At 40.0% G+C, this 26,638-nt stretch overlaps 2 protein-coding genes across 3 annotated transcripts in view; both read left to right on the top strand.

Moving 5' to 3' along the window:
- LOC116468019 (putative neuroblastoma breakpoint family member 7) overlaps nt 1–26,638 on the top strand; it is a 901,770-nt gene that overhangs the window by 763,337 nt on the left and 111,795 nt on the right. The window lies entirely within an intron of this gene.
- Nucleotides 1–26,638, top strand: part of NOTCH2 (notch receptor 2) — a 164,222-nt gene that overhangs the window by 98,821 nt on the left and 38,763 nt on the right. For both annotated transcript variants that reach the window (XM_032151593.2, XM_058439383.1), the window contains exons 6-17: nt 2,927–3,160; nt 4,440–4,595; nt 5,050–5,238; nt 6,182–6,295; nt 7,122–7,235; nt 8,880–9,113; nt 13,221–13,331; nt 17,551–17,743; nt 19,095–19,240; nt 21,951–22,064; nt 23,656–23,775; nt 24,213–24,365. In XM_032151593.2, coding sequence (XP_032007484.1) covers nt 2,927–3,160; nt 4,440–4,595; nt 5,050–5,238; nt 6,182–6,295; nt 7,122–7,235; nt 8,880–9,113; nt 13,221–13,331; nt 17,551–17,743; nt 19,095–19,240; nt 21,951–22,064; nt 23,656–23,775; nt 24,213–24,365 — 1,878 coding nt within the window. The remainder of the gene's footprint in view (nt 1–2,926; nt 3,161–4,439; nt 4,596–5,049; nt 5,239–6,181; nt 6,296–7,121; nt 7,236–8,879; nt 9,114–13,220; nt 13,332–17,550; nt 17,744–19,094; nt 19,241–21,950; nt 22,065–23,655; nt 23,776–24,212; nt 24,366–26,638) is intronic.

The following is a 26,638-nucleotide window of genomic DNA, read 5'->3' on the forward strand; positions in this document are numbered from 1 at the left end:
GTCAATGGCTACTGGTTTCCTCTCCCAAGAGTGCTGCATTTCCTTTCCTTTATTTACCTAGTTTGTCTTGCTACATTATTTCAGTGTCTCTTTATTATAGTGCATAAGAAATGTATACAAAATAGCTTTAAACACATTTTGTCTTATAGTACCCAAAATTATAACAAAGCTTCAATAAAGAAAAATGACGTCTAAATTGTTCATATTCAGCAAGTCAGTTTGGTTGGCAGGCAGTGTGGATATTTGAGTTAGCACAAGTATAATAGATGAGACTCAGCAATTTTCATGTTGCAGTAGCTCTTCACCTACCTACTTCTTGGTCATGTTTTCATTTCTCAATCCCACCTGCATCCTAATAACACAGCTGTCATTACTTTGAGGTACCATTTCTGCTAGCACTATAAGACAGCAAAGTTTCTGTAATAAATGACATCATCTGCCCTGAGGGAGATTGTTGCCAGTGAGCTCACTCCCTCCCTCCTTCACTCTCTGATTCTTTCACTCACTCGCTGACTCCCTCCCTCCCTCCCTTTCTGACTTCCCTCCCTCCCTTTCTCACTTCCCTCTATCTTTTACTCTCTCACGCACACCCTCCCTCACTCACTCACTCCTTCCAGTCACTCCCTCACTCATTACCTCAGTGTTCTCACTTTCTTATTTATCTTCTCCCTTCCTTCCTCCCTCACTTCCCTCATTATCCTCATTACCTCCCCCATTCACTCCCTCATCCCTCACTCACTCTTTCTGTATTAATACTTTGGGATGCAGTTGACACAGCCTCGTTTCAAATTAGAAAGACCTGTTGCAAGAGGCATCTCTCAGAATGGCTATGTCACTGAGTAGGCTTACTAGTAGTTTGGCTTCAGTAACAATTGGAACCAACAACTTGAATGCCACCATGTTTTTTTCTTTGTGCACATCTTTTCTATTTTTCTTTTTTTGAGACAGGGTCTTGCTCTATTGTCCAGACTGGGGTGCAGTGGTGTGATTGTGGCTCAAGTGATTCTCCTACTTCAGCCTCCCAAGTAGAGCCTCCAGGCTGGTCTCTAACTTGTGGGCTCGAGTGATCTTCCTGTTTGGCCTCCCAAAATGTTGTGTTTACAGGTGTGAGCCATTGTGCCTGGCTCTCTGTGCACTTCTGATTCACCCATATCACTTTCTCTGCAGACCAGCCTCCTCATCTTTTTGGTCTATGTGGCAAAGTGGTCCTATTCCAATAATTTGGGAGAGATACAGTGATGTAGCTTGGATCAGATGCCCATCTTGGGTCAGTCAGCTATGGCCAGGAGGGTTTGATCATGTAAAGACATGGTTGCTCCTTCAAGAATTATATGGCTGGAGTTAGGAGAAGAGCATGGAAGGGTTATGCTGAGCACAGAGTTCCGGAGACATCCACATACCCATCCTGCCATCCTAGGCAGTTGGCTCTTGCTGGGAATACAAAAAACCCCTCTAAACTGCAGCCAAGTAGTGGGAGACATATGTGCAACCAAATAAGTGTGACAGAGTGATATTGGTTCTATAGTAATGGAGGTACATGTTAGATAGGAATAAAGAACAGGCAGTCACTTAGGTTAAGTCAGACACAACCAGCATCTGTGAGTAATGATGGCTAACAGGCCTTCTACGGATACATGAGCCAGTCAAATTGCTAGGTGTTCTGGGTCGAGAGATAGCCTTGACATTTTCTAAGCACAAATACTGTGTTCTTTTTTTATTAGGAGGCCTCTTTATCAGCGTGCCTTTTAAAATTATTTCTTGAGTTTTATTTACAAAGGAAGAATGAAGGACACCTTGACTTTTTTTTGTTTTCAACAACTTGTCATGTTTTAGAGAATTCGGATGATCTAAATTTTAGTTCCTTTGATAGCTCTCTAAACTGTTTTTAAAAGACCTCAAAGAAAACCAATCACCAATTTATTTTATAGCTCATATGATCTGGCCCTATACTGCTTTTGTTAATCACAGATTCCTGGGTTGTAAGTTGAAGACATTATCTTGTTCTTTGTTAAGGGACGTAGGAGCCTTTGCCTTAGTCTCCGTTGTTGCTATAGTGGTGACCTGCAACCTAGTCAGATGTGGGCTCATGTTTAGCTTCCTTTAGTGTGGTCTTTTTCAGGCAGTGCATACCAGTCCTTTTTCCATCTCGTAGTACATTTGGTGGACTTTCCTTGTCTTCTTCCACAAATCCCCATCCTTTAAGTATGGGTGCCTCAGGCTGAGCACAGCTTGCTCCAATCTCATTGTTCTTGGCCTTGCCCTTCATATCCATACTTCACCAGAGATTTTCAACATCTTTCATATCTTCTCTCTACCCTATGTTGCTTGCCCTAACATTTTCAAAAATTAGACTTTTTATTTTCAGATACTTATAGTTTTGCACAGTTATAAGAATTAATATAGAAAGATTTCCTGTACCCCTTATCAAGGGTCTCCCAGTGGTAACATCATCTTATGGAACTGTTGCATAATAGTACAACCAGGGTATTGACATTGATACAGTCAAGATATAGAACAGTTACCCTAATGTTTGGCATATAGGTTCCTTCTCATTATTTTTTCTTACCCATTTTTATACTCTTCTCTCCTTGCTCTTCTTACTTATATGTTCATTGACCCAGGGATTAGTTAACTCAAGGGTCCTACAGGTTTTACCTTCTGTTTGATAGGTTGGCTAAACCCTCATGTTGTTAGAGTTTCTAGTGGTAGTGACTATTCTATTCATCTTGAAATGATTTGCCTGGAATAAATATCATTTAGATGGCTCAAATTGGCCTTAAAATTTGTGTGAAGACCTGGCCTTCTGTGAGCTCTGCTTGCCTTAATTTCAGACAGGTCACATGAAGATGAAGAGTGTGGGGGGCTGGTATGGTACTAATCTTTTGAGACTCAAGAGCCCTAATCAAAAGTAATTTTCCCCTAAAAGGACAGTTCTGCACAGAGGATGTGGATGAATGCCTGTTGCAGCCCAATGCCTGTCAGAATGGGGGCACCTGTGCCAACCGCAATGGAGGCTATGGCTGTGTGTGTGTCAACGGCTGGAGTGGAGATGACTGCAGTGAGAACATTGATGATTGTGCCTTCGCCTCCTGTACTCCAGGCTCCACCTGCATCGACCGTGTGGCCTCCTTCTCTTGCATGTGCCCAGAGGGGAAGGCAGGTAGGTTAGCAGAAGGACGGATCTAGAAATGGGGAAAGGGCAGGGGGCATTCAGGACTCTGCCTTCTCTTTCATCCCAAACAGCGTAGTCTTTGAGTTACCATCTGTGGGAACATATCACTCAGGACTATTCCAGAAATGTAACCTGCTAGTCAAAGTGCTATGAAGATAGTCTTCCTCCTTAGGACTTTAGGCTCTCTTCTCAACTCTACATACTTTAGTTTTTCATTCCAAAAAAGGAAAGTTAGTAACTATTGTCTTTGGAGCATCTGCTGAAGTCCTTAAGATCTTAGACTGAAAAGCACCTCAGCTATTAAGATAAAATGGCTAATAAATGGATCCACAGGCTTCATTTTAAGAAGAAACCATCTATTTACTCAGAAGAAGCTGGCAGGAGAGAAACATTTAAGTGCCTTCTAACCCTCAATGTCTATGAAAATATTCCCCTCAGGGAAGATTTTTACATGCTACAAAGTTAACATTGCTCTAGCCTGTCAATTTAACAACTAGTAGTTCTAGGAGAAGGAGAGCAGTGTAAGGAGGAAGGTGATGGGAGAAGATAATTTAGCTGGGAGAACTTTCTGCCCAGCAGTTTTGAAATGTTCTTTCATAGATGCCTATCCAAAAGCCCTAGCTCCAGCTTTGTGGAAGAAGCCTTAGTTACCTCTTCTTAAGTTAATTGCAGACTGGAAAATCCAGTTCCCGTGTGAACTATATAAAACAGGAAGCCTAGTAATATCTTTAGAAACCTGGAGCCAGCTGAATCAGGAATGTTGATGCTATTAAAAGGCTACTCTAATAGAGGCTGATGGTGTTCAGGTGGCCCCATGATCATCAGGTAGCATAATATTGGGGACGTAGGATTCCAGATAAAATATAGGATGTATGGAATATTTAAGACATACTAAAAATTACTTCTTGTTTATCTAAAATTCAACTGGACATCCTCTATTTTATTTGCTAAATCTGGCACACTATCTGGAAGACAGCTCCACTTTCCTGTCTCTGTCTTCTTATTTTCTGGCCTGTAGATGTCTCTGCCCTGGAGGAGAGGTCTAGCTGAGAGCTCAGGGTCAGAGTCTAGGGTTGCAGCTAGGTGCTTTGCTGGTAGCCAAGCATGTCCCCAAGGTAGGGTCAGGCAAAGCAGAAGTTGCTTATAAATCTCTATGTTGGATTCTGAGGAACTGATCATGAGGTTTTCCCTCCTGGGTGAAAGAGAAAGCTCTTCCCCAAGTGAGAGACATTTTCTCTTAGTTCTCCTTTGCTCCACCCTGTGACAGGTCTCCTGTGTCATCTGGATGATGCATGCATCAGCAATCCTTGCCACAAGGGGGCACTGTGTGACACCAACCCCCTAAATGGGCAATATATTTGCACCTGCCCACAAGGCTACAAAGGGGCTGACTGCACAGAAGATGTGGATGAGTGTGCCATGGGTGAGTACCCAGAACTTTTTCTATTCTGTGAAGTGTCTGTTGAGCTCAGCAAATGTTTAAACTGAAGCACATTTTACTGTAGGAGCAAGTTACATACACCCAAACCTCAGATTCCTCTTGCTACATGGCCAGTGTTTACAAGTGACCTTTCAGCATAAGCATAACCATATATTCCATTCTGGGGATTAACTGTATGAAAGGTATGTACTTGATTATTAATATAAAGCCCTACCTCACTGACAGTTTGGGCAGAAACTGCAATAGCAGAAGTGCATAACAGTTGAGGATACTCTGCTTTTATTTCTTTTTGAATTAAGGAAAAAAAATAGAAAATTGGGAATGATATTATTAAAGGCCTGGCCCTGATGCTGTAACCATCAGATGCTCTTCTATTGTTCACATTTGTGGAAACTCAACTGCTTTGATCCCAGTAATTGGTACTTGTGTCTTTCAGCCAATAGCAATCCTTGTGAGCATGCAGGAAAATGTGTGAACACGGATGGCGCCTTCCACTGTGAGTGTCTGAAGGGTTATGCAGGACCTCGCTGTGAGATGGACATCAATGAGTGCCATTCAGATCCCTGCCAGAATGATGCTACCTGTCTGGATAAGATTGGAGGCTTCACATGTCTGTGCATGCCAGGTAAATGGGCCCATCAGCATGTGGGGTCTAGAGAGGAGGGACTGTTCTGAACTTCTCTTGGTAGAGCATTCAGTATACTATTGCAGTCTGATGAGCTCTGTCAGCATTTGATTTCCTTTGCTGACTGGGGACTAGAGGAAGTCAGGGTTCACAAGCAAACCTTCCTTACTCAAAGAGTAAGGCAGTGCTAGAATTCATCAAGCTATGTAGACCAAATTAAACAAGCCTGTTATATCAAAATCCACATGTAATAGAAAATTTCAAAAACGACTTACTATAAGAATCCTTTAAATAGCAAGTTTTGCTGATACCTTCATGTAATTACAAATACGATACCATTCCATTTATAGAAATAAATTTTATCCATAATTATATAGGAAGTTTCCATTTATCTAAAGTGCAGTACATGTTTAGTTGTATTCTGGAGCTCTTCTGCAGAGACCATGTCTTTAATTTTGAGAGGATACAGCCAAATCCAGCTTGAAATGATGGCTAACACTGGCTGCTCTGCCTGATTAAGGCTGCCAGCCACTCCAGCCTTGAAAGGCACTCCTGACCTTGAACTGCACCCTGAAGGCAACAACAGCTCCAGCTCGGCTTGTCTTTAGGAACATAGAGTGGGGACATTTTGGGCCTTCCACAGTCCAGAAAGTATGGATTTATCACAGAAAATGTGGAGCAGTCCTTGTTTATATGCTAGGTCTTGCCAATGTCTTTTAATGTAATCCCTTCCCGCTTTTCACAGTGACATGGGTATTTCACAGTATGCCCTGTCCTGCTTGACGCTTGGAGTGACTATTTCTCATCATAGCAGAGTTCCTTTTCTATCTGCAGAAATGTGTGTACTCGCAAAGGATGTAGTTATCATTGCAAATTTGTGCTTCCTTGTCTGGAATACACCTTTCTCTCTCTTTAAGCCACTTGGGTGGTCTGTTTTGTTTAGGTTTCAAAGGTGTGCATTGTGAATTAGAAATAAATGAATGTCAGAGCAACCCTTGTGTGAACAATGGGCAGTGTGTGGATAAAGTCAATCGTTTCCAGTGCCTGTGTCCTCCTGGTAAGTGCCCACCACCTGGCCCTGTTTTCTCTTAAAGCACAAAGCCAACTGACCCCAGGGAAGAGAGCAGGGAGAGAACGTGTGTGGGCTGTGCATGAGGAAATCATTAGAGTAAGTGCTTGGTGATAGGAGTGTGTGTGTACAGAAATAGAGAATTTGTTTTAGCTACTATATCTTACAAATCCTTTGTGGCCAGAAGTCCAAGTCTGTTCTTGAATGGCCCATGACCTCTTCGTCTGTGTATATATTTCAGAATGCTCATACCTCACAGAAGCCTCAGTTGTAGGCTATTCGGGATTTTATTTTTTTCCCATGGGTCATATTCTTGAAGGCCCTCTGTGAGAGTGTTATTTTTAGACCTTTCACCCATGAGTTCAGAAACAGATAACACATGCCAATTTTTCCAAGATTCTCTGTCTCTCCTTTTTTTTCCTCAAGCTATTTTTGAAGATATGCCAAATTGTCCTCCATAGACTGCATCTTACCCCATTGTATCTTCAGAGAGAAGGTTTCTGTTGCCTCTGAAGCTACAGTTACTTGTTTGAGGGTTCCACCTATAAATTTCACTTCCTCCATCCTTCATTTAAAAGTGAAGTCTGTCTGTGAAGAAGCAATGGTGGAGAAACACCACAAGTGCCTCTGATTCCCTGAGTGTCACCTGGTTATTCCAGTTACCTGTTGGGGAGAATAATAAAGCATAGGCTTATTGACCCATTGGTATAAGCCCTGCCAGTAACCTAACCCACTCCTCCTTGGACATCATTCTCGTGGTAAAGGAAGACATAAGATAATCCTTCGACTCATGTTACCACTGTCCCTTTTTGAGGTTTTACTGGGCCAGTTTGCCAGATTGATATTGATGACTGTTCCAGTACTCCGTGTCTGAATGGGGCAAAGTGTATCGATCACCCTAATGGCTATGAATGCCAGTGTGCCACAGGTAAGATTCTTCTCACTTTTCATCTCCTTGGTAGGTCCATCTGAACAAAATAGGGTGATTGTCCCTGTCCTCTGCTAGCTGCTCTACCAGGCCAGTCCACTCCCACAGGCTCCTCTGTGTTTAGGAAGAGCTGCTTCTAGCAAATTTTTTGCTGCTCTCTTTTTCTACAGCACCTGCCTCCTCCACCACAACAGTGGTCTGGCCCAGATATTTCCATTTGGTATCCATGTCTTTCTGGGACAGATTTTGGCAGCAGTTAAGTTTCCAGCTGGCTAGATTTACTCATTTAGGAAAGAGAAGAAATCCAGTTGAAAGCTATTTTTCATTGGGGCTTCTCAGCAGGAGGCCTGGCTCTGTGTTTCTTGAAGCAAGTGACTGAAAGAAGGCCCAGAAATTTAAAGGCTGAATGTGTACAAGTGCAGGGGTATTCTGCATAAAAGACACCAAATAGGATTGAGAGTCAAGTGTGTAAATGACAGGAGAGAGAGCTCTAACGGGAAAGTTTGGGTCCTCTTTGCTGACTTCTGCAACTAGAGTCAAAAACGATCTGTGCACAAATATTCTGCATTTCTGAGTTTGTAATCACATTTTGTACTTGGGATTGGATTTCAGTAAGTCAGCTGTTCCCTATTACACATTTCCTTTTACATAGGCAAATATTGTACAGAAAGGCTAGAAATTATTAGAAGCGAACTTCTTTATTATCTGACTGCTTGAGAAAGAAGTTATATAATTCAAGACATTTATCTAATTTTAGAGAATGGAGTCTTAAAGATTACAGGCATCATGCATATAATTTATTTCTGACCACAGAAAAGCAAATTTAGTTGTGAAAATTAGTACAAAAAGTTAACATTTTAATTATTAGACCTACTTAGTTTAGGACAACTCAGATAAGCCACTTTCTTTCTTTTTGCAAATAGTTACCCCTTGTCGGAGAATCCAGATTTTGTCTTCCCCTGGCCAGATTCTTCTTGTAGAGGATAAGTTTCAAAGAGATTAAAAACCTTTAGTTCAGGTTTAAAAGTGGGGAGAGGACTCCTGGAGTCTTTTAGGGAAAGATATAATGTTTGTCTATTTAAACCTCGAAGAAACGAACTCTTACTTGTCTCTTTTTCTTTTAAATGCTCATAATAGGTTCATTCATTTTATTCAACCAGTATTTATTTAAAACTACTATATATGCATAATACTCTCAGAGGAGTTGAGAGAAGTAAAATAAAGCTCTCTTACCTCCAAAGTCAGAATTGGGGACATAAGATACTTGAAATCATTAACCTGTATATTGGGCTTGGGAAGAAAGAAATACAAAGATAAATATATAAAGGAAAAATGTTTTGAGCTGTTACACCTGAAGCCTAATAAGAGATGAAGATGCAGTTAAAGCATCTCTGCAATGAAATTATTGATCAGTTGCAAAGGTATTTCAGTTCTAAAATTTGATTTGCAAGTCTTTATTTTAAGCACCTCTCTCCAGGCATGCTTTCTAAATCAATGCAGATCATCATTTTCTACTGCTCAAGGCCTGCAGTATTAATTGACCACACATGGAATGTTAGAGTAAATGGATGTAGCTACACTTGTGTTCTGGTGTGGAGTATCTGCCTTGGTCTTTGAGAATCCTTGATAAAATTCTTTCCAAAGGTTTCACTGGTGTGTTGTGTGAGGAGAACATTGACAACTGTGACCCCGATCCTTGCCACCATGGTCAGTGTCAGGATGGTATTGATTCCTACACCTGCATCTGCAATCCCGGGTACATGGGCGCTATCTGCAGTGACCAGATTGATGAATGTTACAGCAGCCCTTGCCTGAACGATGGTCGCTGCATCGACCTGGTCAATGGCTACCAGTGCAACTGCCAGCCGGGCACGTCAGGTAAGCCCACTCTGTTTATGTTTGGTATGGGGTTTTCACTGTTTCTCAAATCTATTTACACAGATGTTTCAGACTGTTGGCATATGCTCAGATACCTAAAAAACAGTCCTGATTCTGAGAAGCACAGCCAAAGCCACAAACATAAATGTCTCAAGGCAAATGGCCCTAGCCAGTGGAGAAGTCAGAGACAATAGCTCTGTCAGTCTGATGATTTTGTGTGTGTGTGTGTTTTGTTAAATAGAGGCATACCACTTCAAAAATTAAAATTAATGATTTAAAATTAAAACCCTCTTTTTTGTGGCTATATTATCTTTTTTTTCTTTAAGTTCTACCCCACTCAGATTAATAAATTCAGTCCTCCCTTCCTTCCTTCCTTCCTTCCTTCCTTCCTTCCTTCCTTCCTTCCTTCCTTCCTTCCTTCCTTCTTCTTTCCTTCTTCCCTTCCTTTAATGTATTTTCTCTTTCACAGTTCACTCTCTTTAGTGTGACATGTTTCTTCAGTCACTTGTCTCTGGTGGGGCCTTAGCCATCTTGGGGGATTCTAAGGAAGAGGAGATACAACACACCACAGTAACTAAAGTAGAACGCAGAGCTGTCATTTCCTATCCTCAGAGTTCATCATTGTTCTCTGACCTTGGTTGAATGACTCCTTGTTGGTCGTGAGGACATGCTGCTCCTTTCTGGGGGGATGTGGAATTATTTTCTCAGGCAGCAGCATCTCACAGGTTTGAATGGTTCTGTTTTACTTATTAGATGAATGATTATGGTCACAACTATGGTTAGTGGACAGAGAAGTACTATGTTCCAGATCAAAGGAAAATGTATTAGTGGAAGATTAACCAATGTGTGCCTTTGTTAGGAGGAAACCTGCCAACAATATAAAGGAGTGATTTATTGAGAACTCACTCTGGATGTAAGGCAAATGACCTATGTAGAGAGCAGAGGTGGAGAAGGTAGTTAGCTACCCTCATTTTCTTTTACTGTTTCCAAATCCATTTCTTCAAATTTGTCAAAGGCTGTGGTCTTTACCCAAGGCTTCATACATGCCAAGTTTGAAAACAAAGTCCTTTTTGAATTGCTCAGGCATACGAAAACATCCCATGCCGTCACAGCTGAAAATGCCTTTCCCTCCCCACATTTAGATAACTCACTAAAAGGGTGAATAGATCTTTGTGAAAACTTCCAAAAGCAATTTGCTTCCGGGCTGTTCCTCAGATATGAGAAATTACAGTAGGAAAAGAAATTTGAGAGATTTACAAGCAATTGACTGGATGTCTTTAGAATCGAGGGGCTTTAGACTTTGCTATCATTCCCATCATAATAAACATACTGGAAACCTGGGTGAGTGGTGGGTTGGCAAGCACTTTGTTTTCTCTGGCATTATATCATTATACCAGGATATATCAGGTGTTTTCTGGGGAAGACAGAGAGGGTATGGTATAAGTAGCTGTCACTGAGAAGGTGAGAAGTCAATATGAGTGATCTGTGGGCAGCATGGAAAGGAAGGCCCGGAGTCTGTCAGAACCTGTCAAAGACATTCCTGCAGTTATCTGGAGAATTAAAGCAAGCAACGGTCAGACAACATAAAAAAATGTGGTTCTGTAATGGGTGGAGAAAGAGCTGGCATATATCAGGGACGTGGGTGGAAAATCCATTAAACGAGGCATTATGAATTGAGTCTCAAGTTCTAGAGTAAGAATTCCTGTTCCACTTATATGGCCTAAGTTGGTAGTTTGGTGTTTGGATAGGGGAGTGGATGGAAGAAATATTTTACAGTTTGCCAGCTAAAATTGTGGTAGTCACTCACTGGGTACTTAAAGTGAGATATACTACCCAGAGTTACCTTCAGTGCCTTCTCTCATCTGTGCTTTTATGATAGTAAAGTTTTAAGTAAGTTTCTTTGTGTTGCAAGTAACAGCCCAACTTGAGCTAGTTTAAGTCATCATTTACAAAAAATAAACAACAACAAAACAAAGAAACAGAAAGAGCTTAGCTAAAGCACCCAGAGCCTCTTATAGATTCCAAGCAGTTGAATAATAAGGCTTTGGAGAAAATAACAGGAAACTGGGCATTTGTAGACCAGAGGTCACACAGTCTGTGTTTCAGTGTTGTAATGAGAGAATCTCATTGGCCTAGCTTGATCCAGGCATCTTTTCCTACTCAAACCGTGGATGGGGGCTGGAGTCACATTGGATCATCAGGGCTTCATTGGGAGGGGGTGCTGCCTTCTTGGTTTGAGGGTAAAGTGGGGTTGTCAGTCAAGGGTTAGAAACATCTCCTAAAGGTATCCACTTCTCTGCAGGGAATATAGAAATCTTTCCCTCATTTATGGCTAGTTAGGCAGTATAGCCTCATTAATCACGGACGACAGTACGGTGTGGTGGAAAGAGGATTCTGTGGAGCCACACAAACAGGGCTCAGAGCCCAGCTTTCCTGCCCTAATGGTGGCACTGTGCAGGTCAGCCCTGTTGTCTGTAAAATGGGTGTTAACACAGACTAATGTGCAGGGTGGGTGACAGGGTTAGAGAAAACTTACATGACAGGCAAAGCAGCGTACTTTGCTCATAGAACTCAATAAACTGTTCCTCTGTAATTATTATTAATAAACATTATTGCAGAGTATGGGCACAGTGGCTCATACCTGTAATCCCAACATTTTGGGAGGCCGAGGTGGGATGATTGCTTGAGTCTGGGAGTTTGAGACCAGCCTGGGCAACATAGCAAAACCTCGTCCCTACAAAAAATAAATAAAAATTAGCCAGGTAAGGTGGTACACACCTGTCGAGAGGCTGAGGTGGGGGGATAGCTTGAGCCAGGGATATTGAGGTTGCAGGGAGCTGTGCTCGTGTCATTGCTCTCCAGTCTAGGTGACAGATCAAGACCCTATCTCTGAAAAAAAAAAAAGAAAGAAAAACAAAGTATGAGTGAATCATAAGTATGGCATTTTATCCTGGATGTTTCGTTTTCTTATATTCTCATTACCGGTTTTTGTTTTTAGTCTTTTTAAACTACCAAAATATTATTCTGTGATACTCAGAAAGCATCACTAAATTCATACAAAAATAAAAAGTAAATATTGTTACCATTATTTGTAAAGAGATATTTGTGAAATATATTACAAATATATTACAAAATATATTACAAATATATTTCACAAATATCTCTTTACAAATAATGGTAACAATAATGATTGTATACTGTTAATATAACCAAACTCTTCCATTCATCTGGGCAGTAAAGCAAAAACAAGGCAGCTTACCTAAGGAGGAAGTTACTAGACTCAAGATTTATCCTGAAATTTAGCCTATAATACTGACAGGCAGTATCAAGCTCACAGTGATAGATACAAATTCCAAAATTCTAATTTTGATTCGAAAGCTTAAGTTTTATCTTTGGCAAAAATACTGTCAATTTGCTTTTCCTCAAAATGACAGGTTTGCTGCTTTCACTTAATATTTGCTAAATACTCAATTCTGATTAACCCTGGTTTGTCTGTCAGTTGCTCTTTCAATTAAAATGGGGTTTCATGAAGAAAGCAGCTATTTCAACTCACAGCTCAAACAATAGCATTATAGCTCTTCCTGGAGACAACTCTCGTACTTGGCATGCCACAGAAATGCCTTATGTATACTTCCATTTCATCACATGGAGTAGTAGACATTACTCAAGGTTCGAGATTTATTAAAATTATAAAGTTACTAATTTTAACTTCCACAACAAAGCCACTCTTGAGTGAAACTGGTGTTTTTGCTTGTTTAACTGTGGCATGTGGAGGTGAGCAGTAGAATAATTATAGTACAGTTTGGTTCTACTGCCTTGATTCATGCTGATGCGATCAGTTTCACCCCATTGCCTCTGCACCATCAGTTTGAATGTTAGCACAGTGAAAAGGAAAGATCATGGCTAAGTATGATTAATAAAATCCTTTGGACCTCTATATCTTCCTGAAAGAGTCTGTGGACTGCATTTTGAGAACTGCTGCTTTATTCTGTCCAGGGTTGGCTGGAATTCACCTTAGATTTCTTACCACGTTGCTGCATCACAAGCAGAAAACCTTAGTATTTCTGTGGTAATATTGAATGGTTTCCCTTGGGTTTTCTCTTCCAGGGGTTAATTGTGAAATTAATTTTGATGACTGTGCAAGTAACCCTTGTATCCATGGAATCTGTATGGATGGCATTAATCGCTACAGTTGTGTCTGCTCACCAGGATTCACAGGTAAAGCTCCTTTTACTGCAAGGCCCCTCCTTCAGCCCTATCACTTTGGGAATATAGCATCCAAACGAATATTGCTTTTCAAGTGTTTCCTATTTCTTTGTCTCTCTGGAAGGTTAGTAGTCTGTTTCTCTGCTTCTCTAGATCAGTTTTCTGTTCACAGACCTTAACTGAAAGATACTTTTCATTAATTAGAGTTTTTCGATTATGTGTTTATTGCTACCAGAAAATAATTCCTAGACAGACCATAAATTGCCTTTGCTTTGCTTGAGTTACATTGCTTCCAAAGCTATGTTTACTGACTACAGGTAGTAGTCAAGGCCTTCCGTAAAGATATATTCAAGGTAAAATCTTATGAAAATACTGAATGCTTGTTTCTGGGTACTTCCTCTTTGACATACTCAAGGTAGAATTCTGTGAAAATACTGAATGCTTATTTCTGGGTACTTCGTCTTCTGAAATATTGTTGGATGAGGTCAGAGCTTGGGGAGACCACCCTAATTTGGGTAGCATGAGAGAGATCTTTCTGCCCAGGAGGAAGAAAGTAAATGGCTAGAAGAATTTTGAATATAACTCCTCTTAAAGTATAAATAGCCTAGGCATTTACACATACACACATGTGCATGGACATGCACACACACACACACACACAAACACACACATCTTCGCTCCCTTTACTTGTGAATATTACCTTTATCTTTTACCATCCTGATCAAAAAGTGCTAGAGGCTACTACTGCAGAAACCTGAGGCCCCTCACTGACACACCTGAGTTTCTTCTTGGCGTCATCAGAAGGCACACACTGTACATTCTGTTCTTTCTGGACAGTGACACACAGAAGCAGCCACTAACATGTTACTCTTTAATAATTTCCATGTGGTTGTTTGTACCCAAATGTGAGAAACACCCTTCAGAGTTTTTGATAGTCTGCAAAAAGCAGCCAGAGCAAAGTGAAGTAAATGTCCACCATTCATTTGCCAAGAATGTACTTTGCTCTCTATTTCACAAGAATTTCTCCTATTTGGTATGATTGTGGACATTAGAAAGGAAAGTTTGCACCCAAATGGGTCACAGTGATCCCTGTTCAGTGAAAGATCACTGAGAAGCCAAATCTGATGAAAACTGTCATGCCCAATGCCCAGTGCTGCTGTAGTGGCCTGATGTTCTGCATCCTGAAACTTGTTATTCCTAGATCAAGTGGCAGTCAAGTGAATACACAATTCCTGCTAGATAAGATAATAGGTACATTGTTGATAAGTGGGTAATACAAAGAGAATAGGTAACATTTATGAAGAACTAATTTTGAGCTGGGCACTAAATTAAGTGCCTAGTCTCAATTGTCACTGCTGTTGAGAATACCTACAGAATAAGAAACCCAGAACACAGAGAGGTTAAGTAATGTTACCAGTGCACAGCAGCCAGAATTACATCCCAGGCAATCTGACCCCAGAGCCCATGCTCATTCCCACTACACTGGACATCCTGATTAGGGGCCTGTTGTAGTGTGTGTGTGTGTGTGTGTGTGTGTGTGTGTGTGTGTGTGTGTGTGTGTTTATTTATATAAGGCTTCTACTGGACTCATTTTTTCAAAATGCCAATGAATCATATTCTTTCTCTTTTTAACATTCAGCAAACCAGGAAGGTCAAGAAGGGAGAACATAGGCTAAAAATATTCTAAAATAAACCTAAGGTGTAGCATGAAACCTTATAAGAAATGGAATGTTTTGGTTACTAGGTGGTCCCCTGTTCATGGAACTGTTGCCTACGTCCGAGATGATTTTTTTTAATCAGCTGCTAAAAACATCAGAGACAACTGTGGTATATACTCATGAGTGGTAAATGTGAGGAGTTTTATTCTTGCTCTTGTTTTATTTTAATATATTTTTCCTGTATCATTCTAATAATAGCTTTGACAGCTTTAAAGAGGATTTTTTTTTGTTTTAATACTAAGTTGTCTGTTCTCTTAGAACCTTTTTAAATGGGGGAAGGTAAGGAATTATGTGATACTTCTATAAACTGCTTTTCAGTTTTACAAAGCACCTTCATACCCATTATCTTCCTGAATTCTTGTAACAATCCAGAAAGGAAGTTCTACTATACCCATTTAACAAATAAGGCAACTGAGAGACAGACCTTGATGTATATACTCATGGCCTCTGCCAGTGAGTTGCAGTGAGGACTGTGAGTTCCCAGAAGGCAGAGACCTTGTTTAATCATCTTTATAGCGAGTGTCTAAAGCAATGTCTAGCACACAGGAAACACTTAGTGAATGTTGCTGAATGAACGAATGAATGGGACTCAAATATAGCACTTTTGCTAGCTAATGCCAGACTCTGAAGTGTGGACTATACCATGTTTTCATTTATTAAACACCAATTTATTGAGTGCTGAGTCAGAAGAAACACTGGGTAACTTCTCATTTCAGTCACTGAGCCCAACAAATTGCTTGGCCTTCCACTGGACTTTGCTGATGCTCAGTGGAAACTCCTTGAGGGTCGGACCTTCCTGATGGAACAGCTGTCAATCAACATAGTAGACTGCATTTAATACTTTCAGATAAAGATGGCTTGAAAATTTATTCTGCAAAGAGTTTAAAAGCAAATAAAGAAAACTTGGGGGGAGTGGCTTCTGAGGAGATGCTTCCAAGAAAAGACCAAAAATGAAAAAACCTTTTTCCTGTCATCCTCCACTATATTACAGGCTGAGGCTAACTGTGTGGTTGAAGAGCTCTGGTTCATATTTTGGTGCCACTGACAAACAGCTCAAAGAATCAGTGGTTGAGGCCAAGGAAATAGTACTTAAAAATAAGCTATTAATAAAACACTTAAGAGGAAAACAGCAGCCACTTCCAGATTATGGGTTTTTACCACAAGAACCACCGATGATGGTTTAGAGAGCAATGGAGGATGAAAAAATGTGAATACTCATACTTCATAGGAGTGGGTATCTATTTCATTTGGAATGTCCTGTTCTAAATACAGGATTGCTCTTTCTTAAATGAGAAAAATGCATGTTTTCAAAATCAGAATCAGAACATTGTATTCTTTGAAATATATAAATTCATAACAGTTGCTTGATGCCCCTCATTTATAGAATTATAGGTAATTTTAACATTTCATATCATTTTGGAATATATAGTTAAATCTCAGTTACTCAAAGTGTAACAAATGGAAACACTTGTATAACTGGCCTATATTACTTTATTCAGCCTAAGAAATATCAAGGTTATAGCAGACATCTTTTTAAAGAGCAACTTGGCTATGTCTTGGAGGAGCTACATATTCACTTCAATTTCACTTACTCCCAGTATCTACATTGTATGATGATGATGATAAGTAATAATTGTCTAGAACAGAATTTCTCAAAATCTGGTTTTTACACCACCTACATTTTAAAAAATATGGTTTGCTAGATTCTATTCATCACAATCTATGGTGATAGGGCCTAGGAATCTCCACTTAAAGTAACAACTTAAAGTGAAGATTTTATTCTTAATGATGATAATGTTCTTAATGATGATAATGTTCTTAACATTATCTTAATGATGATAATGTTCTTAAACATTAAATTTTAAGAACCATAGGTCTACAGTGACAGACTGCATTATTTTCTCTAATATCAGAGGACAACAAAATTATACTTTGAGACTCTACTTCCTGAGGTCAAAAAAAAAATGGATTAATACGGCTCTAAGAATGAAAACAAAATAGCCTTTCTTTACAATCAATTTAATTATTGGATTAAGTTACTGGCCCATTCATTAAGCATTCCAGTTAATTTGGATTTACCATAAATAGAAATGTAAGAGGCTAACTGAGAAAATGAATTTGTGCTAAACCAGCACAAAGCATGTTAATGAATGCTTCTTTGAGTTGTACTCGGGACAGCATTAAGAAGAGAAGCCTTCTTTGGTAACATTTGACATTCTCTTCTTAGAACCTTGTGAAGTTTCCGCATTTCTGAGTTGAAAGAAAATGCCAAATTGCTATAATACTTTTCCAGCCTTTTGTTAGCTTTCCTGGATTATCAAAAGTCAATGCTCTTTGCTCCTTTGCATGGCATTAAGTGTTATTGGGTGTCTGATTCCTTACATCTTGACATTTAGTGCCCCAAGGCACCTTATGGCCTGAGCAGATGAAGGATGTCAACATAATGTCTTATAGTTTTGGGTCTATTTCCTAAGCATTTAGGATGTGAATAACACTGTCCCCCTTCTCCACAGGGCAGAGATGTAACATTGACATTGATGAGTGTGCCTCCAATCCTTGTCGCAAGGGTGCAACATGTATCAACGGTGTGAATGGTTTCCGCTGTATATGCCCCGAGGGACCCCATCACCCCAGCTGCTACTCACAGGTGAACGAATGCCTGAGCAATCCCTGCATCCATGGAAACTGTACTGGAGGTCTCAGTGGGTGAGTAGCTGCCCCATGTAATAGTTTCTTATTGACCTGTGTTAAACCAGTTGGCTTGTAGTACTGATGACAGCCTGAAGTTGTCAAATGGGGCCTTGAGCTGAAACTTTGCTGAAGATTTGGTAGTCTGCATCAAAGCCTTCTGAATTACCATTTAATCCATGGAAGCTGGCCCCTCCCTTCCATAAGTGAGGACCTAGATGGAACATAAGGAGGAATGTCTCCCTTATATGGGTCATTAGCAAGCACCTCATGGGAGGAACCCATACTCATTGTGTGACTCTTAGGAAGTTATGTTTTTAGTACGTATTACTGGAATGATTTCTGAAGAATGTTCTAGCTTTTGATTTTTTTTCCCCTGCTTAAACATAGCTCAGCTCTGTTCTGTCACAGTGCCAGTGTGTGCTCTGAAGTAGGGCCGCTTCAGCCAACTTTAGAAATATCTCTGATAAAACATTTGCAATTTTTAAGCCCTACAGACTTGTGTGATGTGTTAGTGATTTTCTAGAATCATAGAGTGACCTTAGGTCTCACGAGACACTCTTATACTCCTCCTGTGTTTGCCATAGGATATGGCTTTGGACATTTTCCTTTGCCAAACTTTGAAAGATGAAAGGATAAAGAGTGTTTAGAGGCAAATAGTAAATACAGTTATTTAAAAATGAATTAACTCAGTATTGGTGTTTCAGAGTTTAGCAGCCTTCAGGGCACCCTTATCCATCTCTCGTTTTCTTAAAATTCTCCCGATAAGAAAGCTATCATTTCCTGATACCACATTCTAAGTGTTAGTGATGTTCAAATTGGAGATTATATTTACATTTCAAATACCTTCATTCTTGTGCCTTTTCCTGCAGAATACCCTAAGTGCTTTCTGAAGCCAAGTTTTAGGTCAAGACAAAGCATGACTTAGATATGAAATATCCCAGGAGCATCTTAGAGTGGCTCAGGGTCCCTGACAGTGACCTAGGTATCTATTTGGCACCAAAAACTAATGATCTTAATGTTTGCTTTACTTTAGTTCTATGTATAGTAACATACATTGTGCAGATTTATCCATGATATTGTTTCCTTCAGAGTGGCCCAATATATTATACAAACCATAGTTTACATAAGAAATTTCATTATAATTTCACTAACTTAGTGAGCCAGGAAAGCACCAAAAAGGTTTCTTTACTGGATACACCCGATAGGGCCACATGGTACACACCATGTGCAAGGTGATGCAAGGGTAGTTCCATGAAAGTAGAAATGAGATCAGTTTGCCCCATTTCTTCACCAAGTCCTGTATTTCACTCTATGACTCAATCATACATTTATACCTCCTATAGTAAAAAGTTTTGTCTTCTTTCAGATATAAGTGTCTCTGTGATGCAGGCTGGGTTGGCATCAACTGTGAAGTGGACAAAAATGAATGCCTTTCAAATCCATGCCAGAATGGAGGAACTTGTGACAATCTGGTGAATGGATACAGGTGTACTTGCAAGAAGGGCTTTAAAGGTGAAAACAAAAGTACATCTTTCTGCGTCTGCTCTTTGTCCTCTTGTTGTTGAATACTGCTTGAGTCACTTCTTAGTTTCCTTTTCTCTTTTTCATTCATTCGTGTAACAAACATATTGAGCAATTAGACTTGTAAGGCACTTGGAGAATAAAAACATGAATAGATACAATTTCTACCTTCAGCCTAGCAGAGAGGTAACCTATTGAAATAGTAATTTTTTTTTTTTTTTTGAGACAGAGTTTTGCTCTTGTTGCCCAGGCTGGAGTGCAATGGTGCGTGATGTTGGCTCACTGCAAGCTCTGCCTCCTGGGTTCAAGCCATTCTCTTGCCTCAGCCTCCCTAGTAGCTGGGATTACAGGCATATACCACCACACCCGGCTAATTTTGTATTTTTAGTAGAGACGGGGTTTCTCCATGTTGGTTAGGCTGGTCACAAACTCCTGACCTCAGGTGATCTGCCCACCTCGGCCTCTCAAAGTGCTGGGATTACAGGCATGAGCCACCGCGCCCGGCCTGAAATGGTAATATTTAAGATGAGCAGTTAAGACTCCAGTTTTACAGCATTGGCCAAGTGTCTAATTATAAGCTTCCTGGTCCAGGTTTGAGTCTATGATAGTTCAAATAGATATATGGAAGTAGAATGAAAATATTATGCTTACTATAATTAAGATAGTAGTAATATCAAGGAAGAATCCACATGTTCAGAACTCTTTCAACAAACTTTTTAACACATTGAGATATTCTTAGTTACTTAGTCATCTTTGGTCTACACCCGAGGTCCTCAGCCCTCAGGCTACAGACCAGTACCTGTGTGTGGCCTGTTAGGAACCAGGCCACACAGCAGGAGGTGAGCAGCCGGCCAGGGAGCAAAGCTTCATCTGTATTTATAGCCACTCCCCATCATTCACATTACCACCTGAGCTCTGTGTCTGTCAGATCAGTGGTGGCCTTAGATTCTCATAGGACTGCGAACCCTATTGTGAACTCCACATGTGAAGGATGTAGGTCGTGTGCTCCTTATAAGAATCTAATGCCTGATGATCTGTCACTGTCTCCCATCACCTCCAGATGGGACTGTCTAGTGGCAGGAAAACAAGCTCAGGGCTCCCACCAATTCTACATTATAGTGACTTGTAAAACTATTTCATTGTATATTACAGTGTAATATTATAATAATAAAAATAAAGTGCACAATAAATGGGATGTGCTTGAATCATCATCCTAAAATCATCCCCGCAACCCCGGATCATGGAAAAATTGTCTTCCACGAAACCAATCCCTGGTGCCAAAAACGTTGGAGGACTGCTGGCCTACCCAACAAATGTATAGTCATGGGAATTGTGTAAAGTCTGCTTTTGAGTTATCACTGTTGTATTTCTACCATCAGTTTTCTCTTGGAAACTCACAAAAGAGAGCTGTGTGGGTAAATCATTATATTTGCACTCATCTGTCTATTTATTCATTGATTTCCTCACTCAAATATTGTGCCGTGCTATTGTGATACATCAGCCTGTTTTAGAGCCACTTTATTTGATTACTTGAAACTTCTCTGAGACCGTATTTCAGCCATTAATTTTCTGATATATTGTATTACATTGGCAAAGAAACTTGTAGATTTCAAAACACTTCTATTTCTTTATCTTATGAGACTTGCTTATCAGTGAACAAAATAAAATTCAAAAGGTAAAATCCCAAGTTATATGCCCAGTGAGCAGCAGAATACTCCTTGAACCCATACCTCTGCATTCCTAGACCATGTTTTCTTTTCCACAGTGCCATAGTTTCTCTATTTTAAGCTTCTGTGCCAGGCCCTGTTGGAGATGCAAAGGTGTGCAGTATTTGGGTACTGTGCTATCTCCACTAATCTTTTATTCCTTTTATCCTTTTCTTAGTGGGAGAAGGTTTCATGCCTTGATTCAGGAGAAAACAGCTTTGTAACTTCAGGAAGTACCACATGGGTGGTAGACATGGTGCCTATGAAAAAATGGGCATAAACCAGAGGCTTTGATTAATATATTCAAAAACATCATCCCTTTTCCTGACCAGAAATGTTATATACAAAGGGCTTATGTTTATCATGCAACAAGCTATTGGCTGGGTGCGATGTCTCACACCTGTAATCCCAGCATTTTGGGAGGGTGAGGTGGGAGGATCACTTGGCCGCAGTAATTGGAGACCAGCCTGGGCAACATAATGAGACCTCATCTCTACAAGAAATTTAAAAAATCAAGTGGGCATGATGGCATGCACCTGTGGTTCTAGCTACTCAGGAGGCTGAGGTGGGAGGATTGCTGAGCCTGAGAGGTCGAGGCTGCAGTGAGCCATGATTACACAACTGCACTCCAGCCTGAATGACAGAGTGAGACCCCCTGTCTCAAAAATAAATAAATAATAAATAGATCATGCAACAAGCTTTTGAACCAAGAACTTCATTATTGAGAAGTTATTTGTAGTTGGAGGGGCATTAGGCTTTCAGACCATTAGAATAGACTGTTTTTCCATTCATCTTTTCAACTAATTGACTGCTGTCATTTACTGACTGTATGTCAGGGACATGGGGCTGAAATGAATGAACAGGTATTTCAGTGGCCTGAAGAAATGAATGCAATTTCTGATGTGTTCAGTTTTTACCCCCAAAGAGAATTGGTTAGAAATTGATGAGGCTGTCAGAAAGTTTTACTGTTTTTGGTTTTTTCCTTTTGTCTACAGGCTATAACTGCCAGGTGAATATTGATGAATGTGCCTCAAATCCATGCCTGAACCAAGGAACCTGCTTTGATGACATAAGTGGCTACACTTGCCACTGTGTGCTGCCATACACAGGTGGGTCCTGGAGGTACCAGCAGGGACCAGAAGGGATACTTGACCTTGCTTTGTCAGTGCCTGAGTCTCAGTGCCCAGGTCTGTGGGGCTGCAGTGCTCCTCCGAGGGCTCACTCCTCAGTTGTCCTTCCTGCCCTTACTGACTGGATCTTGAGCTTTGAGGAAACATTGTGGCCTCCTAAGATGCAAGTGGTGGACAGTCATTTGCCTACATTGTACTTCAGTATTTGAAAGGAAATTTTTTTTAATTGTATATGACTGGAACCAGGCACATAGATGATGGTTGTCTATCATTTGAATGTTTCCAGGACTTTAGCTATTTGTCTTAGTTTCAAGAATACAGCTACCACTTCTTGGTAATTTACTATGTGCCAGACACTTTTTGTACTTTGGATTATTTAATGTATTCCTCAATAATTCTACAATGTAGAAGTTCCTATTGCCATTTTACACATGAGGAGGCTGTGGCAAAGGGAGCTTGCTTGCTCAAGGTCATATAGGTAAGTGGTACATCTAGGATTTACCTGTAGGTCTCTTTGAATATGAAGCTTTTCCTCTTAATGGCCTTTTTACTTCCCGCATTCAGTACCGCTACATCTCACTCAGAGGTGTCACCCCTTCGACGGCTGTTACAACTGAGAAGACGTGAGTGTGACTGCATGTCACATAGCTGTTCTTTGTTTCAGGTGTTATGTGCGGAGTGTGCTTGGGACATTTATTCTTTGTTTTCTACTGGCTTATTATTGCCTTCTTGTGATTGGTTATATTTCTATGACTTGTTTATCTCCTCTTCATCTATTTTCCTCATTCAGAGGGAACAAAACACAAACATAGACAATACCTTTGCCTGTTTCATCAGGTTGCGGCATGCAGTCAGGAGCATGACTGAGTTATTACTTCCCTGGAGTCTTGAGCTGTTAATAGCAGCTGTTAATAGTGACTCTAAGTTGTGTAGAGTAGCAGAATAGCCATAGCATGACTGTGTTACCTGAAAGACTTGATAGCACATTGTTACTTTTTCCCCTCTAGAAGAAATAGTAGGCCGGGCGCAGTGGCTCACCCTGTAATCCCAGCACTTTGGGAGGTCGAGGCAGGCGCATCACGAGGTCAGGAGATTGCAACCATCCTGGCTAACATGGTGAAACCCCGTCTCTACTAAAAATATAAAAAATTAGCCAGGTGTGGTGGCGGGCTCCTGTAGTCCCAGCTACTCAGGAGGTGGAAGCAGGAGAATGGCATGAACCTGGGAGGTGGAGGTTGCAGTGAGCCGAGATCGCATCGCTGCACTCCAGCCTGAGAGTCAGAGTGAGACTCTGTCTCAAAAAAAAAAAAAAAAAAAAAGAAATAGTAATGTAGGGAAACTACATTTAACAGGCCTAGTTCATAAAATCACAGTTGTAGGAGGTCCCTAAGTATCTTACCCAAGGTTACACAGTTAGCAATATCAGAGCCAATGCTGAAAAGATCATGGGTTTCTCCATTTTCAAAGCCTCTTAATCAGGACTTTTGACTGGAATTTGGAGAACATCCTTGGGATACAACTTGGGAAAATTTTCGTTTTCTTACCTGTTTATCTGTCATTTACTTTCCAGGCAAGAATTGTCAGACAGTATTGGCTCCCTGTTCCCCAAACCCTTGTGAGAATGCTGCTGTTTGCAAAGAGTCATCAAATTTTGAGAGTTATACCTGCTTGTGTGCTCCTGGCTGGCAAGGTAAGAACATGGGTGTGAAGCCAAGAACATGCATTCTGATTTTAAACAAAGTGGTCAGGTTATCAGATCATATGGAAGGCCCTGCTGGTCTTTTGAGGCCTGTCCATCTTGTCAAGAGTACACAGGTTTTGCACAGGAGCTGCTAATTGGAATGGCTTAGAAAGCCTTTCCATTGTCCGTGTCTTCGGGGCCCTCTAGAGGCTGGAAGGCTGCAACCCAAGCCTCTCAAGACATGATGTTCGTTCTTCAGGGAGTTTAAGCACTTTGGCAGCAACTTCCTAGGCCACAGAAGTCTTCCTGGAACTTCCTAAAGCAGGGGGCCAACCAGTTTGTCTGTGGAATAGCTCCATGCACCCCAGCTAAGCTCAGGTCCCGCGTAGATTTTTGTGGGAATCAGCTTCCAAGGACTAGGTCATTTATTGGCCCTGTGTTCCTAGGTCAGAGGTGTACCATTGACATTGACGAGTGTATCTCCAAGCCCTGCATGAACCATGGTCTCTGCCATAACACCCAGGGCAGCTACATGTGTGAATGTCCACCAGGCTTCAGTGGTATGGACTGTGAGGAGGACATCGATGACTGCCTTGCCAGTGAGTATGCCAGTCGGCTCTTAAGCCCCCTGAGGAGAGGAAAACACACAGGGAGCAGGGGAGAGCCCAGTGGAGGCTGCCACCTCTTATGCCTGACATTGAGCATACCGGTCATTTATCCAGCATATTTAACAGTAGTGTTTTAACTCTTTCTTTTGAAGTTAGTGTCCTTGGGAGTTGAGGCAGTGGAATATATTTTAAGCATTCCCTTTAATTTGTGAACATTGAAAATGTGAGGACAATGCTATGATAGTGTTTTTTAAAAAACAGATTTATTGAGGTATAATTAATGTACATTAAACTGCACATATTTTCAGTGTACAATTTGGCACATTTTGACATATGGTAACTGAAACTATCACCCAAAATAATAAACATATTTATCACCCTAAAACTATCTTCATCCCATTGCAATTTAACCTTCTCTCTTTCTTGCCTGTGGAGTCACAGATTTACCTTCTGTCACTATAGATTATTAGTTGGCAGTTTTTATAATTTTATATAAATGCAGTCAGATAAGCATAAGTCAGGAGAGGTTCTGACTTGTTTTAATGAACATAGTATTTGAGACCCATCCATGTTGTTTATATCAATAGTACATTCTAGTTTATTGTTCTGCAGTATTCCATTGTATAGACATATTACAGTTCATTGGTTGATGGCCATTTGGGTGTTTTCCAATCTGGGGATATTACAAATGAAGTTGCTATGAATGAGTCTTTGTGTGGACATATGGTTTTAGTTCTCTTGAGTAAATACCTAGGAGTAGAATTGGTGAATCATGTGGTAAGTATATGTTTCACTTTTTAAGAAATTGCCAAAATGTTTTCCAAGGTGGTTGTACTATTTTCATTCTCACCAGAATTGTATGAAAGTTCTATTTGAACCATATGCTCACAAACTCTTGTTGATATCATTTAAATTTAGCTCTTCTAGTGGGTGTATAGCGGTATTTCATTGTGATTTTAATTTGTATTATTCTCTTTGCCAGTGATGTCAAGCATCGTTTCGTGTGCTTTGCCCGTCTGCATATCTTCGTTGGTGAAATGTCTATTTAAATTTTTTGCCCATTTGAAATAATTGGGTTGTCTTCTTGAGTTGAAAGAGTTCTTTATATTCTTAGATAATAATTCTTTGACAGGTATTTGCTTCCCAACGATTTCCCTCCAATTTATAGCTTCTCTTTTGATTTTCTTTTGAAGAGGAAAATGTTAACATTGATGAAATTCAGTGTATGCATGTTTTTCCTTTATAGTTCATGCTTCATGTATCTTGTTTAACAAATCTTCACCTAATCCAAACTTGAGGTTTATCTACTGTGGTTTCTTCTAAAAGTTGTGTAATTTTAGCTCTTACATTTTGGCCTATGATCTCTTTTGAGTTAATTTTTACATATTGTGTGACTTAAAAGTCAAGTTTAATTTTGTTTTCTTACTGTACTAAACTAACTTCTTATTAGTTGGAGGTTCGTAGGTTAGCCTCTAGATAGTTTAGATTCTTAGGATTTTCTACAGATACAATCATGCTGTCTATAAATAACCTTTATGCCTTTTATTTCTTTTCAACCCTGTATGCCTTTTATTTATTTTAGTATTATTGTACTAAGATCTTCAATAAATGCAGAATAGAAGTGGTGAGAGAAGCCTTACCTTGTTTTTGATCCTAGGGAAAAGTATGTAGTCTTTTACCATTAAGTGAGATGTTACCTATAGGTTTTCATAAAGGCCTTTTATCAAATTGAGAGACCTTGTACTTCTGGTTTGTTAAGAGGTCTTTTTGTATTTTTATAATGAATGAATGTTGATTTTTTGGTGTGCAATTGATTTGTCTACATCTGTTGACATGGTGATATTATTTTTTGGTCTTTTAATATAAGTAAATTGTCATCAAATTTATTTAACATTTTGCAAATGTTAAGCTAATCTTAAATTTATGGGCTATATTCCACTTGGTCATTATGTGTTATTCCTTTTATGTATTATTGGATTTGATTTGCCAAAATGTTGTTAAGGATTTCTATATCTGTGTTCATGAAGGATATTGTTCTCCAGGTTTCTTGGACTACCATTGTCTGGTTGTGATAGGAGGGCAATGCTGTCCTCATAGAACATATCAGGAAGTGTTTCTTTCTGTTTTCTGGGAGAGTTTGTGTAGAACTGGTGTGTTTTCTTACAAATATCTAGACATGGAACCTTCTTTCTGGGAAAGTTTTTAACTACAATTTTGGTTTTCCTAATACATATAGTGCCATATGGGCTATCTGTTTTTAATTG

The sequence above is a fragment of the Hylobates moloch genome, unplaced genomic scaffold (assembly GCF_009828535.3).
Source record: "Hylobates moloch isolate HMO894 unplaced genomic scaffold, HMol_V3 SCAFFOLD_5, whole genome shotgun sequence".
Classification (NCBI taxonomy): domain Eukaryota; kingdom Metazoa; phylum Chordata; class Mammalia; order Primates; family Hylobatidae; genus Hylobates; species Hylobates moloch.